This window comes from Anticarsia gemmatalis, chromosome 22 (assembly GCF_050436995.1).
Source record: "Anticarsia gemmatalis isolate Benzon Research Colony breed Stoneville strain chromosome 22, ilAntGemm2 primary, whole genome shotgun sequence".
In the NCBI taxonomy this organism is placed as follows: Eukaryota; Metazoa; Arthropoda; class Insecta; order Lepidoptera; family Erebidae; genus Anticarsia; species Anticarsia gemmatalis.
In genome coordinates, this window is record NC_134766.1 from 7,315,299 (window position 1) to 7,333,260 (window position 17,962).

A 17,962-nucleotide genomic window follows, 5' to 3' on the forward strand; every position below is an offset into this window, starting at 1 on the left:
ACTAATTGACCGTATGATTGAAAATTCTGACCATATTCATTAATACTATACATGAAAGACACCTACCGCAAAAATACTTCTGGAGTGCGTAGTCTAATTTATTTGTCCCGAAGTGTATTTGACTGTTTTAGTATAAAAAAGTTCTTTTTTATACTAAAACAGTCAAAAAAAAGTTATTTTTTATACTAAAACAGTCAAATTTTCTAGTATAAAAGTTAGATAATAAAGTGAAAAAAAATAATAAAGTGAGCAAATGTATGAAAGCAACTGTCAAAAATCCACGTGATAAAATATCTGTCAAATAATTTAGAAGCGGTGGTACCGAAGGCTAATTATGTTGGTCGGTGGTTAAGCAGTTACCCTATGTAATTGTGACAGATACAATTACATAGGGTAACTGCTTAAGCTATTTAAATTAGCAAGATGCATAAACCTTACAGCCTATTTTAAGATGACACATTTGTATATGCTCTTATTTTCGCAAATGCAAAACGGTCTAGGCTACTTTTTCTTACAAAAATGACGAATGTTCGTAACTTTTCCAAAAAGTTGTAGATGTACACACAATTTTAATCACGTGTTAGTCTCACAAACAACCTGCTATATCCTTTAAATTTAGACTGAAACAATAATTAGTTTAATTTTTACGGTCACTGGCCACATTATTAAGTCACTAACAAGCGTACGATTCTACTTACAGACTACATTTTGAACACAATATCTAGGTCTGTATTTACTTAAATACTAACATTAACCACGATTTCACCTGCTTAGAAAAATAATGTCTGGCTATAAAGTATCCTAAATGTTAATTCAGTGTATAAACTATCGATTTGCCACATTTCATCAATACATTCAGTCGTTTTCGCTTCACGCAAACATCTTTAAGCTCCAAACATCGGCATTTCTATCTTCACTAATTTTTGTTTTTTTTACAAGTATGCAGAATCCAAAAAGACATAAGTCTCATATCAAAGTAAAGTAAGACGTGTTGTTTTTAAAATTGCACATTCATCTGTATACGAACATCGAAATTTTTTCACAAAATTTCGCAATTTTTACATAAGCAGGATATAATTTCAAAAGAGCGCAAGTCTCATATCAATATAAAGTGATGTGAGTCGTTTTTGAAATAGCAAGTCTATGTGTACAATATAATATCAATGGTTTCGTAGTCCGGAACTGCTAAACCCAAGTAACAGTGCGCAAGAGCACGTACAGTTACGCAGGTCGGGGGTCAATGACACCGCCGCGTACGTGCCTTTTTAAACCATAGATTTACTTCTATGGTACTGTTTTCTATGATTGGATTATTTAATATCTAGGTTTACTATTTACTTTAGTTTGAAGGAAAGATGGATTGAGTGATGTATGAAATCGAAGATTTGCGAGTTCATTTAAATAAATTGTAATACTTAGTAGTACTTAGTAAATAAATTGTAATACCTAATAACTGAGTCTATATTTTAGATGGTCATCTTTTTACCTAATTTATCAGATTTGAATTCATACAACAAAATAATATCTGTACAACAAATAAATGAATAGTGGGTAAAAAAATCCTCAGTATCTAGGTAGAGGTAGAGTAGGTTAAGTAGCCAAAGAATAAAGTATGGCAAAATTTCAAACACCTTTTATTTTCAAACCAAGATAGCAAATCTACAACTTTGGCCAACCACAACAATTTTTATTACTCACAAAGATCGTAACAAAAAATAAATTTGATAACTTGCGCCGAAATTTATTTTAAAATTCGTTTACCTGAAACCCGACATAAAGGCTGATAACTTAGCTCGAGTTTTTATTGTGATGACGTCAGCGTGCATTTGACATTGTCCTTGTTGGATTTCAAGGTCTTTGCCATTTTACACACCTAGCGCCATCTAGTTGTGTGAGTTGGAATTATTTGGAGTTGATTCGAACTTTGACTCTAAGTTGACTTTGTAAAGGCTTATATTTTTGAAAGGTTTTTTTTAAGCAAATTTAATTCCTTGTCTAGTAATAAAACGTCGTACGTCGTATTACGTATAATGGCATAAGAAAAGATAAAAATTAAGTTAAAAATTATGCAATCGTTCAATCCATATTGGGCATTACATTCTTTTTTATGGCCAATTAAAAAAAAATATTGCCACTACTATAACGCCATCTGCGATAAACCGCAAAATAAACAATTAGTTTGAACAATTCGAAAAACTTCCCTTCCGCTTGAAGTAGGTAGCGAATTTGCATACGTATCAGTATTCCGGTTGCTCTGACGTCATACTGTCAAGCCTGACTGACCTATAGGCCGTAGGGCCCATGTAGGTTGCCTCGAAGGTCATAGACCAGATGGCGACACCCACTTTACGCCCTCGCACCCTCTTACGAAACAGTTTTTGAATATTTTTCTGGTCCTGCCTTGATATGATTTAATGATCGTAGCATTGGTAATAATTGCGTAAGTTCGATATTTTTAACTGCTGTTATAGTAAGAAATAAATTTATATTGATGGTAGCTTTTATGCATCTTTGTGGAAACGAATTATGAATGATTGAGTAGTATGATTCAATAATGATTGATCCTACGTCTATAACTTAACCCATCGCTGTCCCACTACTGGACATGAGTCTCCTTCTGGTTTAAAGGAGGAGATTCTTGAGTCCATCATTAAATAGGGTTTTATTCCGAAATGTAACAGAGGTCAAGGCATTAGAACATCATCAACAGCCAATTAAAATCCTGAAAAATTAATGCCATTACAAAAGAGACCCTATTTAAAATTCTCGTAACCGTCAGTTAATACATTTGCACAACAAATCACGTCCTATCAAGCATGTGTCTAAAGTAATTATAAAAAATACACTCATAATGATTTATTTACACAAACATAACTACAATGTTGAGCTACAAGTCAATTATTATATCCTATTCAACTTGAATGACTGTGATTATTACTGGTAGTTTTATTACGACTACGCAGACAACTTATCAAGGGTCTTGTATGCAAAATTCGCGGCTCACGGAGGCATACAACATTCAGAATTTAGAACATCAGTCAATCAAGCTTATGCAGTTTACGGTGGTTTGATACAGTTACTTTATTCAGAAAATTTGCAGAATTATTGATTAAATTCATTTAACATTTTATTTACAACTTATCCTTGTATAGTTAGGGGTCATTCTTACAATCTGTATATCTTAAGACAGTGCACCTTCCAAAGTCCGCAACGCTCCCTTGGCCATCGAAGTGGACTCAAGGCCTAACCCCTCCCTTGTTTGCTGAGGAGACCCTTGCCCAGCAATCGAACAGTATATAAAGTCTATATAAATCGTGCATGCCAAGGCTCTCTATATTAAGTTGTTAGACTGTAGTTTTATTACGACCAGTATCAAAGTTTTTAACAGAGCCTTCTGACACCTGCGCCCGTGATTTACGGCTGACGTAATTGTTATTTACGATCAGTTTGTTTATATTTTTTGTTATAACGAACAAATTGACAATGTACATGTTTATTAAGAATGTTTGAGTAGTAAATGGGCTATTTGTATCAATGTAAAGTTCGTAAGCTACTTTTTTATTCTAGATCCCTTCCTATTTGGACACGAGAGTTTTGAAACTCCTTTTTTCTCGCTACGAGGCCTATAATAACAAAATGTTGGGTAATCTTGACCACAGTTACCCTTCGGCTTCTACGGGATTTGCCGATTGTCTTTTCGAAATCCTAACTTGGCTCTGGGTTAATCCAGTTTTTAGTCGATAGTGTGTTTAGAACCTATAAAAGAACTTTCTATTATGCATCTACCTACTAAATAATCTAAAGAAGATTCTAGACAAGCCAATGGTAAAGGTCTCGGTCCCGCACTTGGCTTGAAGTTCTACCCTTTTTTCTTCCGGGACGCTCATCTGTAGGACAGTAATGGGCAAAAATGATTACACTTCGCTGTGTACATGTCTTTTATGTATTGGATAATATGTTTCGGAAGTAGTTATCTTGTTCGTGGTGCTGCACATTGTCATTTGAAGATAATTGGGGGAACGGTATTGTGCAGTCGTTAGTTACGTTACTTCTGTTCAAGTGACATTGGGTAGAAACTGTTATCTGTGTTGCAACTTAATAAGGAACTAGAATTGATGGTATTTGTGTACTGCATTAATACAAACATACAGTTTTTCATAAAACCAACTCATTAATAAGAGATTCCGTAATCTTGTTAGAAGTTAAGTTAAAGTTTGGACAACTGCTACCCCTATGTTGATTGTAAATTGCACGTAAAGAGAACAAAGGGCGTTGTTTCTTGATCCCATCCATTGCACTACTTATTTATTTGCTACGAAAACAAACTTTTAACATCAGCTGGAGATACTAAAAGGGTGACAGAGTAACCTAGCGTAATCCACAGTCCAAAAAATGTTTATACAACACTCGATTTTCTTGCGCAGTCGATCAAAAATAAGCAAATCAATTACGTCAATATATCATTTAACAGTAACCTTAAATTACACAAATGACTTATTCACCACATTTGTTTTGTTAGAGCTTAGATCAGTCTATTGATCAATTCTCAAGTCAATTAACAGTCGTTGTCGATGTCAAATACATCAAAAGGTTAAGAAATGTTTCCTATCTTGTTGTTGTTGTTGATTGCAGGACGTTGATAGATTAAGTTGTTGAATTGATGTAAAACGTATAATTTTACATTTATTTATTGCCTTGTTTGATTATTTTGTGAAATAATCGCTTGTGTAATTGTGTTTCGTGTTTTTGTGTATTTCTGGGTTTATTAATGGGTTTGAAGTACTATTGTGAGCGTAGTGTAATTGAATTTGTAATTTTGGGAAGGGCTTACACGAGCCTTTGTTAAGGAATATATGTTTTTCGGACTCAGTTATGTATTTTAATAATTTTATGTATTGAATATTTTTCGTAGCGTTCTGAAACGTTCTGAAAGAAGTCTACTAAATTGGTAACTTTAAAAATTATTGCTTTGTTTGACCCTTATTTATTCTTCCTTTCTCTTTTATCTATTTATCTATCTATATTGTAGGCTACTGTATGCTAGCGTATTTTCCGCAAGATATGCTTCTAAAATCGGGAGCAATTTAAATATAATTAAATCATAAGTTAAATTATAAGTCTAATTGCTAGAATTACCTGAGTAATTGAATATGGAAATAATATTAGAATCTAGTGTGTGAGCAAGGCTAATGTAAAAAAAAATAGCCTAAGTATTTCTAAGCTTTTAATGTTTTGATAATCACACACTTTATTTGTACATGCGTCCCTCTGGCCAGACCATAATGGTAAGTTGTCAGAGCGAAAAAAAGCGCAAGAATAAAAAATGCTTGCTTGCTTAAAGTTGTTGTAATCAAATACTAGATGGCGCTAACAGCGGCCGCGAGCAAGGTTCGTATCTTAGTAGTTCCGTAACGCTTTACTATTAGCGCCGAGAGATGGCGTTAGTGGTCGCGTTTGATGTTAATGTATTTTATGTAAATCTATAAGCTTTTGTTTATGCGTATTTATTATTGTTAGTTTATTATTTATTTAGTATCAAGTAATTATTTATTTATACAATATATTTAAGTATCTATGATGTAGTATTTGAAGCTTTTATGTAGAATTCCTTGGATATTATATACAGGCCTTTATTTATTTATCTTGGCAAACAAGATTTGCAATTATAATATGTATCTGTTTGCATAATGTCCAGTACTTTATTAGCATGAGGGACAAAAACTAGTGCAAGGAAACTGGTAACATCACGCTCGCCCACATGAAGGTTTGACAGAACTGGTCTTGATGTAAATATTTACTGAACACTATTTAAAAGGAATGTATATAACCTGTCGATTGATACTACAAAAGATTATAGTTTACCTACCATTACTTAAAATGGTAGGTAACTATAATCTTTTGCAGTTTATTGTTGGGCTAAGCTGTCCTTTACAAGAAATCGTCTTGGGAAGTTTTAAAAATAATGTTCTATACTCCATCGCTAAATTCTGTATTACACTAAGGTTTAAAATAATTATAATTTACTAATTACACACAATCACGTCCTTCCCATTTCCTTCTATACATCACCATGATTTTACAATGATGACCCATCCGATTCGTGTCCGCACAAACATTGCATAACCTTTTTAATCGGATGCCTTATACCGAAGCTCTTGAACTAAAGTGCGTACTTGTCATTTTAAATGGCGTGCATTATTCTATACATAAATATATGACATACAAAAATGATTATTATTGTAAAGGAATAAAGGCTCTATTTCATTAGCGGGAAAAGGGGTAATTAAAGGGTTTTTCATGACAAATTATTGATATACTGTGTAAAATCATAAATAGTTTCGGTTTGATGTCATCGGTCGAGAAAATCATTCTACTTTTACATAATTAAATAAATAGCAAAATGGACTAAAGTCCTTTTATATTAATATATTTTTTATTACGTCGAAAGAATAGAAGTACATCAACTCACCCTTGACCAGCTTGTATGATTCAAACCCTAACAAAATTCGGCGGTAGGATAGTATTTTTATTTCATAAATATGTATCTTCCCACAACAAAGTTTAAACATTTAATAATTATAGCTAAATACAATAATAACATTTAGTCACAAACCACAAAATAAACCGAACTCAAAATATTCGTTAAACAATATTTTCTAACTCTAAAACAATGGCTTACATTCAGTCTACACATACCTACTATATAACTAAGTTTAGTTGACTCATCTGTCCATCGTCTCACAATAGACTTACGACACAAACATACTGACATGCTGTCTATACCTCTTACTTTCACTTCCTTATGAACCTATGAGAAAAGAAAATTGACTATCTAAGTCATCTTCGGGCGCATCGGCACCAGTTTGATTAAGGGTCGAAGGGTCACCATTACCAAAATCCATTGGAGGTCATCATCATCATAAGAGCTATCAGGGAATAGTAGAGGGAACTTTTGTCAGAAAGGTTTGTCTTTTGTCTAAGGACTCCTACGTTTTTGGATTTCAAAGTTATAGTCATAAGAGGCTCCGTGTTAAACATACGCAACACATTTGACTACCTTTTCATACCATATCAACGAAAAGTCAATGGAATTTTCACGTTTGGATTTTCGCTCTATCAATTCGATTAGGTGGAAGAAATAGTATAAAGACATATATTTACATTTATTTAAAATCAGATGGTCCAATTTCGATCTGAATTGAAATTAACAAATACTTTTTTTCTGATTTATTTTCTACTTAATATTATTAAACATCAAGCTTACAAAGTCCCGCATACGCCCACAAGGTGTTTGAAACTCTCTGCTGTCAGCTCTTCCGTCAATCAATCATCAATGCCTCTATCGGAAATGATGGGACTTCCGATGGATGCACCAATCAGTTTGTAACAAAACAGACGCAATGAATTCATTGGTCCGAATTAAAATACAACATTGAGAACAGCTAAAAGTTTTAGGTGTTACATTACTTAGTTTATTGACTCGCGTCAAAACAATGTCTAAATGTGACATTGACAAGGGTCCATGTTTTAAGAACATGCTGTATATTGGTAACAACTTAAACAAGCTTTAAAGAACATCTCTTTAATGTCATAGTTCCCTGGTACTTAGTATAATGACGATGTGCTGATAGTTCATTCTTTTTACAATAGTCGGGTAAATTTTATGTATTTTAGTGACAATGTTAGGTCATATAATTATTTAGAAGGTGACCGTTTCGCACCAATTGAATGAATGTAATTCATAGAAATAATTACTTTAATTATTTTATTGAAGTGCACTTGACGCTGTCAGTCAAATCATTATGCATGACGTTTTCCACAACACACTGCGAACGCTGAGTGAACTAAATATGTATGTTCACAATATTACATAAAAATAGTATATTTTCTTGTATAGAGTGCTGTAGTTATATTACAGTCATGTTTACATAAATTAAAAACCACTTGACATAATAGTTCGCGGCATTTCTTCTATTATTTCACATACACATTACATATAAGTGTATAACATGGATTACATAATAAAAATGATCGATAACATCATGTATAATATTGTTCGACGCAACCTCATTAACAAACTCATAATCCCACGTACAAAATACTTGGTTTTTTACCGACACAGTCCGTCACGGGTAACTTACTGTACGTTTGCGCTTGCGCCGCCAGTCACCTGCAAGCTACCGGCGCAGACGCGCGCACCGCCGCATAAACAATTACAAAACCACGAACACGATTTCGAAAATTCGAAAAATCTAACTCGACTAACAAACTAACAGTGTTTTGATAATCGAACTAGTGGTGTGTTGTGTTTTTATTTTGTGTTGTGATCTACCAATTACGGATTCGATACGATTATCGATTTTTTTTCACTCGATACCGGTGACAACTAACGGTTTACGGACGACATTGTAGTTTTATCAATGAGTTATTGAATGGAGATGTTAGGAGTTTGTAATATTTGTTCATTAGTGTATATTGGGATCTGTTACAAGGACGTGTTGGGCTGTAGTGTTAATTTGCTTCTAGAGGCGTAACGACGTTATCTGTACTGCTATTGATTTGTTATGATACCTGACGTCATGTTACTCCCAATTCGAAGATATTACTTAAGACCCACGCAAACCAATTGATTCTAAAAGGAACTGTGGCGTAATCGAATGATAGCGATCGTGCCTTCATAATTAATTATGAAATAGTACAAGAAATGATTACAATCCTTAAATATTTCTAGAATTTTATTATTTCATAGGTGATGCAAAATCTTTATATAGAAGTGATTTATGCAAATAGTGGACGTAAAAACACCTGAGACGAATGTTATGTGTAAACAATAATATGCGTAGAAACATAAACTTATTGTTTAGTAAACAATTTGTGCGTGACTTATTATGTTTCGTTTCAGTATATTTATTGCACAGTATTCAATTATTAATGTCCTCAATATGGCCGTGTGGCCTGTTCAGATTTACTGTCAAAGGTTGCAAATCCAAAAAGGCTTTATATAGAATATGATGTACATTGAAATGACTGATTGTCATTTTTGTAGATTGTGACCTAAATACAATATTTTTTGATAGAATAAAATATGATTTTTATCATCTTCATTCATAGTGGCTTTTCTCTATCCAGTCCCGGGCATAAATCTACCGCCTAGTCCAGTATATGGATACATTTTGTTAGTTAGGACTGATCAAGAAGGTAGTGAGAGGAAGGTAGTGAAATATTATTAAAATTTGTTCAAAAATGGCATATACAAACAAGGATTATTAGTTTGGTGTAGTCATGCTTTAATTTAGTTTTTCTATAATAAATACTAGATCAGTTAAAACAAGCAAAGTTATGTTTATACTCTAGAAAATATATAAACCATTTGTTAGACTGACAGTGTATCTAATACAGCTTATATTTCATTTGATATTAATTGCCAGTTGTAAAGATTTTCTGTATCATCCAACATTATATGTCCGCCTGCCGTGTCCGAGTAATTATACTTAATTTATTTACTTTATCTTGTAGTGTGTCTTCCTTTCTAATTAATTTCAAATGACATGGTATACTTAAGAAAAGACTTAGTGGTTACTAAACATTGAAACTTATGAATGCATTGTTATTCATTTTAACCTAGATTTAATTCAAGTGGTAACATTACGCACATTACCTGTGCCGCGGTATTCTGCTCTCGTACAACCTTTCAACCAATCCTGAAGGGTTGATTTTGGAATAATATATTAGCTTCTTTTTGACAATAGCGTCTGCAAGGTCCTCCGGTCCTGCTTCATATTAAATTCATATACCTTTAATATTCCACTATTCAGTAAATCGGGATTGTTTTTAGATGTGGTCCTAGTGTAGTTCCTTTAACCATCTACTTCAAAACTAACGCTACTAGGAAGTCTTTACAAATATTACAAAACAGCTGTGAATGTCAAGAAATTCTTCACAGTTGCCTCCCAAGTGGTAAAAAGTATGGAATTTATCATCTGCGTGCAATCTTGCGCACGTCGCGTCGCTACTGGCAAATGTGACTGGTATTTAGCTACTTCGCAATACTACTTACTTCACCTTGTTTGGACTATGTTGTTTTAAGGCTACTGGTCTACTGAGATTTCATTTGACGTACAGAATTTTCTCTTAGGTTTTTTTTTGTAGTGAAATTTGTACTTGTTGAAACCTATTACTTAATTGTCTGTCTTTTTGCCTTTCCATAATTGTGATTTTAATAAGTTTTGAATTCCTTAACCTGCTTGAGAGTGTCACTGCTGGGCAAAGGTTTCCTCCCTTTTCTTCCAAATCATTTTATCGCCAGCAAGCTGTAACCAGTCCTTCATAAATGCGTCCAGGTCTTCAGAATATGAACATATTCATAATAACTTTAGGTAGAAAAAAAGACGTTTAGTATGATGCTCTTCAAACGATTTCTTTGTTTCGTGTCTTCATAAGACTCTATTAATCTATCTCGTCACAACCACAAATCATAAATACTCACCAATAAAAAATGCATTATGCAAGAATCCGAACGCCCAATTAAAATGGAGCCGACAATTATTCTATAAAATGTTGTCCCCCATATAAAGATAGTCAAGGTCCACGTGGGTGTCACCATTGAAACCTAACACCTTCGCAGAGAACATTTTAAGTCACCCACACAGGATATCATTGAATATAGACTGCGGATTGAAACAAACAAGATTAATAAAAAAGTTAATAAGTTTTTGTTGCTAAGCACCAAAAAATTTGAACCATTTTAGCCGAAATTGCGAGTCTGTATAACCGAAATAACTTTGTAGAAGATAATCTCTGAAATTACTGAAACGATTTTAGAAAATCAATCACCAACAGACAGCTTAATTAAAACAGATTTAGAAACACTACTTTTCTTTCTAAATGTAAGCCTTGAAAACCCAGAAGCTGGCTTTAAAATAAAAAATAGCAATATCAATCTTAACGATAGTTTTTTAAACAAAAAACATGCAAACGATAATACCGAATATGCAAAATGAATCGTTGATGTTTTGAACGCAACAGATGATCTTACGTCATATTAAAGGCATTTCAATAAAGACCTTGATCGTGAGGATTACGATAAGGACTATGCGATCGATAATGCAATAACATGCAACTGATAGTGCAAGTATAAAACATATCTAAACAATTTTGGAAATGTAAAATATGACTTTTGATAAAAATGTTGATGTAATCTCGAGTGTGTTATTGTTTTGTGTTGACTATCCTACAATTCTTCTGTTGTTAGTCATCATTGTTAAGTAGCGGGAAAATGGCAATTAAAAATAGGCGTACTATAATCAGTGTAATATTATAGTTTCGCCTTTAACTTGACATTGAAATATTGTTCTGGATTGTTAAAAAACTTAAGTTAACACCTAAGTTCCCCCATCAGGAATCTTCCAAAGCTTCTTACAAAACTAAGAAATTTATTAGAACTACAATGTCTTAGGAGCAAAGAAGTAGGTAAGGGGGGGGGGGGGGAGTTACTTTAACACCTTCGTTCTCCCTTCAGGAATCTTCCTACAATGGCTATAAAAAGCTATGTTTATTTAATAGCACAGTCGATTCATAAAATAATCTATTTTCTCTACAAAATAATACACGAACTGTTACAATAGCAAAGCTTTTCAATTAGTATGCATATCACGTATTGTGCAACCAAGTGGTGTGTTCGAAGGACCTCGGCAAAAACAATAGCAATTAGCACATTTACCTGCCCACCGGTTACTATGAGTGGTCAGGTCGTGTTATGTTTATTCGCTACTTGAAGCTCTGTTTTATAATCAGTAGCAATAACTAGTGATCTTTTCATTTTATTGGTCTTTTTATCGTGTTTGTTTATATTAATGTTTTATCTTGTTCTAAGAACCAGTTTTATAGCCTATGGATAAGTGTCGGATAGGCTATCTAAGAGAATGGATGAAAAAACTGCATAAATCCACTTGATAAACTATCGTTGCTTGTTTTATTGTGATTAGCTGATCGTTAGGAATATCTATATTTATACCTATATTTTCCGGCATTGTAAATCTGTTATCTTATACAAGATACATTACTGTAATCGGAACTAAAATTGCACATTCTTCAACAAAAATCTTGCCGTATTCTGGAAAATCAGTCTGTATTGTGGTTCTTAAAGATCCTAGAACAAAAAGTAGTTTCAAAATAATAAACTACTTAACATACTAAAACGACTTCCATATACAGAATAGATAAAAAAGCCAATCAAAAAACTAGCAGTAAAGGAAGAAATAAGATTAAAATAGTTTTTAACGATTTCCTACGAGACTTAACGGTGGCCTTAACTGCATGTGTGTTTATTAATGAATTTCCTGAAACATATATTTATTTATAATGAGTCATTCATTTCAAAGTTATGTCGGGCACGATTTTAAAAGTGAAGTGGTTTGTGCACTTATGACGTATTGCTAAGTGCAGTGCGAAATAACAAAAGATTTTGATAAAATATCGATGAAAGTGTCGTCTTAATACTTATTTTGTTGTCCTTGCTTTTTATTTTATTGATCATTTAAAGGTAGAGTTAGTATAGAAGTAATAAGCCGATTACGGGACCAGCTTATAGCTTTAATAAATAAAAACCTAATAACAAGTAAGAAATCTTAGCAATTGATACCTAAAAATTATCCGAAATAGCGAAAAAATATATATAGTTTGGTGAAAGTGGTCTAAAATTAGAATTTTTTCTCATGTTATTGTTGTGCCAGCAACTGATGCCTTAAAACCTACTCATAAAAACACCTAAAACATGAAAAAATATAATTCTTCGCTAAAATAGTCCCATATTCAATGTTTTCCTCATGTTTTGATTATTGTTCAAAAACACATGTGTAAAACCAGTTGTTATGTAAAAATTGTGTTTGCCTTCGTTCTGGGTCAAGTTTCTACCATTGACAGTGACATTCTTCATTTATATAACGTTTATAATATTTTAATTATTATTATACCTCTCTATTTTATTTAAATAAACTCGATTTTATTTAAATTTATTAATCGTTTTTCGTAATTATTTTTGCCTTATCATGGTGTTGTTGGGGAAATATGGACGTTACACTATTTTAAATGGATTTTTCGCGTTACAAACAAATAATTTACAGGCTTTTGAGGTTTTTAAAGGTCACTAGAAAAGTAGGTTGTATATTACTGATATTTTTGTTTACGATAAATATGCGGAATTGGAAGAGACACGTTTTATTTAAATTCGGTCTATTACAAGTTCTATCGTTGATTTAACTCACAAATATGAATTAATTACTTACCCTTTTAGAGTCAAAATAATTTTCCCGTACTTCTGGATCTCGATAACTTTTTTTAGTTCGCTGGATAGATCCATTCATCTGCCTTACTAAGGGTTCGTTTCACCACTTTAGAGTGGTGACAAAGTTTTGTCAAGTACTTTCGGAAAATATAGTTTCTACAGTTTATCTAACAGTTAGGTTATTTGACACTTATTCATAAGCTGTGTCGTCGACCCTTAATAATTTCCCTCTTTTTCGACGCCTTTTTTAAAATCGTGCTTACATCTTCACGGCAGAAGATCGTGACCTTACACTATAGCAAGTGATTCACAAATAATTTTCTCCTCCCTATTACAATATCCAGTTACAACATAGTGTAACCTTTAGTGCTGAATGTTCAGGTGAAAGGTCGAACAGGTTTCAGTTTCACATTTAGCTAGGATGTAGACTAGTGTATAAGTTCAACTACTTAGTAAAGCCTTGTATGCAAGGTTGACGATTTGCGCAGGTATTATTAGGACTGCCTCCGTGGCGCAGTGGTTTAGGTCGCCACGCCGCTACCATTGCGTCGGGATGACGTGGGTTCGATTCCCACACGGAACAATTATTTGTGCGATCCACATATAGTTGTTTCGCGTCTGGTTGTACTTTGTGTCAGTTGTTTGTATGTTTGTAAATGCCCCGCGACATAAGAGCAATTTTAAGTGAGGGAGTTGTCTTTAAAAAATAAAATAAAGGAAATTCTGAATTTAGAACACCTATGATCCGTAGAAGCTGCTTTATTTTGGAAATAAATACTTTGTCTTTCTTTACTCCTCAGTAGCGACCTAGCTATTAAAAATAACCTGAGTTACAGTTAGCTAACTTGCGACATGTAGTCGAATTGAACAGTTTATCTCTGAAGATAAAACTAATGAACAGATACAGTTTCATACAGGTTTCTTATCATCGTTAGACTAAGGATGTAGTTAATCTTCGGTTTAGATCGTTATTTATTACACGAACTAGTCCAACGTTATTCTGTTTTAAATTAAAAGCTTGTCCTCTGCTTCCTGGAGGTGACCGCCGGAAGGGCCTCGCCGCCAGTCGCCAACAGACTCCTTATATGGACACCACACCTAATCCGTCACACGCTCAGTACAAAACCACTCTTAGTTTCAACCCATGCTCGTTTACTTTCGTAACTTTTTGCGCCTCTCTCATAATAATAATATGCAAACATAGTTTTTTTTTGAGATCTCAAAATTTGGGAGGTCTTAAAATCTTATCTTGCACGTCCTCTAAAACATGTTTGTTATTCCATAAACGTTTTACGATGTATTTTCGTCTTGCAAAACTGCATAACGTTACACAACATTACTAAAGCATATCTTACCATAGCTTTGCATACTTTTCCTTAATGTGTCGAGAATTCACGCCATAAGTTGTCACCGGTACATGAATAGGTAATCGCGACGCGCATCGAATCCGTAATAAGTGGGAATTCCGTTGCAGAGAACAGTGTATTATGTGGTACGTAGGCCTTAAGGCCTGAGCGAAGCCGTCATGTCAATGTACAGATTTGTGAAAGAAGGTGGCAGCAGCAAGCGGCTGTTCGTTCAGGGGACGCTTGAAAGCGATGACTCGAAACCCCTGAAATCAAGCTTGAAGAAGTCCTCTCCATCACCTGTCGGGTCGCCCATCACGACGAGTTTGAATTTGGCCTCAGTACCCAGAAGTTTGAGGGAAGGATTGACGAGACACGAGACAGTATACGATGGAAACTACCCTGGGATGGAAAGATCGTCCAGCTACCGTTCCGGTTCGTACCGGGAGGAGAGCTACAACGGACGCATTGTACACGATGGTAACCAGACCCACTTCGAATACGATGGAGAGAGTGCTATAGCTGTGCCGACGTCAGCCGGTGGCCTAGGAATGTCAGAGTTGCAGGCGATTCACACGAACAAGAGAATGTCGACCGAGGTTCTTGGCTCTTCACTAGAGTCGACAAAAATCTCGAAGAAAGACGACAGTGGGCAGAGAAGGATCACCACCAGGATTGTGAGGAAGGTGACTACTTTGACCCGCGGTGAGGAGAAAGCTTCAGCCGAGGATGTGCGAAGTGGAACAGTGCAGCGGTCTGCTGAGCACTACAGACACGTGGAGATGGAATCCTCGCTTCCCAGAAGAGTAAAGGTACATATTCTGATGTGGTTTTTCTCATTAATTATGGTAATCAACGTTGCTACGTGTCTTACTAAATAAGTAACGTTTGTGACATCAGACTATGATAGGAAACCGGCAACATTGAGATGTCTGTCACAATCTGTGCGGACATTGCAAGTAGGATATACCACTCCTTTTATCTGAGAAAACATAGCATTAAGTGCACACGTATTTATTTAAGTAGCATATTCATTTACGATGTTAAATCGTAGTTTCTAACCGCTGAAAAAAAGGCTTTTTCCTCCATACCTTAACAGAAAAATTATTAATTTAATGCATTTCAAATTCTGACGCTAATCAACCTGTCTTCAAACAGCTTTGTACAATCATAACTATGAGAAGCAAAGCCATACAATTATTTCCGCGATAATAACACCGTATCAGAAACAGTAAAGTGATGGCGCCCATCAAATTGATAGCCATTTTAATGATAAAATTACGAACTTTGAAAGAACAGTCATTAAAGCAGACGTCTGACAAATAGCTGCCATTTCTGTACGACTATTAGCCGTGTATTTGGACAACCTAGATTTTTTAGAACAAGACTTTTAGAAGTTTTAATCGGTTTCAATTTGGTTGCCAATTGTTTTTGGCACGCAAGAATTTTGTTGCTGCAAAGTTATTCTGTTCTATTGTCTTGCTTATGTGAAAAATTGGACTCATATGCATTCCTTTACTTCTCGACTTTCCTCTTTGGTTCATTGGCTATATTTGGGAGTATAATTACTCCTCTGTCTGATCAATTGAAGAGATTATGGTTCATGTATGTATCAAACACATCATCGTAATCTTGCCTCTTACGATCAATTAAAATTTTAAGATCTTTAAGAGATTCTAAGTATGGAGATGTTCTCTCTTCAGACTCTTGATTTCGAAATTCCAATCCAAAAATACTTTGATTGCGCTCTTCAAAATCTCTTGATGTCTATGTTTGTAGTACATTTATCTTGTACAATTGAATGGAGAGAGTTGATTTGTAAGGTTTCGCCATATGGAGCTGTTTTGTTGGTCGTACAATGGTGGCATGTACCGTTGTAGATTAAATTTAGTCAAAGACTTTGCCTTTAGTCTTGGTCTATATTCTTTCAAAGAATTCTAATTCCTACTCTTGTTATGCGATTACTCCTTCACGAAAAAACTACTTGTATGTGAATGGATTTTAATGAAACCTAGCTTACAGTTAGTTGTTAAACCTATTTCAACAGATTTGATCATTATAACTCTTTGAATTTTTTCTCATGATTGATTATAAAACGACGAAGACTATTACTATAAATTCTTTAATATCAAATGTTTTTGCCTAGATTGTAAGCGTCTCTGGTACGGCAGATCCTGTATCTTTCGAAGGAATTTAGTTTAAGTACCCATAAAATGTTAAACCGAGCTTTGACATTTAATGTGGCATTTGTCTAGTGCTATGTTAAATGCGGCTCTCGAAACTCTTCGTGCATTCATGACAATTTAAAACTACGTTCCGTTGTATGCACACCATAATGTGATTATGTTATTTCTATTTATAGAACTATTTTTTCTTGATTTAAGGTTGATTCATAGCAATTACATATGTCTAAAATCATGCAGTAACCTAATTAAAACATGTTTTATAAAACCTTTTTACATTTTATTGCTTCTCTTGCTTTTATGTCGTCTTTTGAATGGAAGGATTCTTTAGAGTGAGGATGAAGATATCCCATGTGATAATCTAAGTTATAAACTATCTCTGTACCGAATTTCATCAAAATCAAATCACTAGTTTTTGCACCAAACAGTCACAAATATGCATACAAAACTTTTGCATTTATAACACCAGTAACCTAGCTATGAATCAAACTTAGGTCTGACAGTATAAAATCCGAGCACGCATACCTCTAATCGCTGTCCATGTGTCTATGTAAATAACAATAACGAATTGCGCACGCGCCGCTCGGGTACAGCCTTCGTGACGTCATCGCTCAGTTTATTGATAACCTCACTTGCATTGAATTTAGGTGACGGGGTTTTGATTGTGCATGATTGTCATTTGAATTTGATTAAATTTTTTTTGATGAAATTGTAGAAGCCTATGTAAGTGTGATGATGATTTTAGTTCTATTGAGAAATAGGCTAGTAATTATGTTTTGTAGAACGTAACTTTTCAAGCCTAAAAAAAATTATAATTGATCTGGGGGCACGGAAGTGCCCCCGCAAGTCGAGCAAAAAAAAAGCGGCACGGCCGTAACATCCTTTTCTCGAAGCAATTCGGGCTATTTTTGACCCCCCCATAATTTCGTTGTGGATAAAACAAGAAGCCTGGATTTTCAGCAACTAATCAGTCATTGTATAAACACGGTATATTTAAAATTTCAGTCAATTCGAATCAGTAGTTTAAGAATGACAACTTGTTAAAATTTTGAATTTTGTCACTCACTGATTCACTGACTCACTGACTCACCGATCATCAAAAGTCTAAGGTACTTCTAGCAGACTGAGAAGCTTAAAATTTAGAATACAAA

General features: G+C 34.3%; 1 protein-coding gene across 32 annotated transcripts in view; it reads left to right on the forward strand.

The window, feature by feature from the left end:
* The window catches only part of shot (dystonin-like protein short stop), a 375,697-nt gene that overhangs the window by 197,073 nt on the left and 160,662 nt on the right, over positions 1 to 17,962 (forward strand). For 17 of the 32 annotated variants that reach the window (XM_076129012.1, XM_076129027.1, XM_076129003.1 and 14 more), the window contains exons 1-2: positions 8,149 to 8,298; positions 14,757 to 15,440. The exons of 12 other annotated variants lie outside the window; for them this stretch is intronic. In XM_076129012.1, the coding sequence (XP_075985127.1) occupies positions 14,808 to 15,440 (633 nt within the window). In that variant the 5' untranslated portion in view covers positions 8,149 to 8,298; positions 14,757 to 14,807. Of the gene's footprint in view, positions 1 to 8,148; positions 8,299 to 14,756; positions 15,441 to 17,962 lie in introns of those variants that run through there. 3 more of the 32 variants (XM_076129030.1, XM_076129031.1, XM_076129029.1) reach the window with 2 other exon arrangements.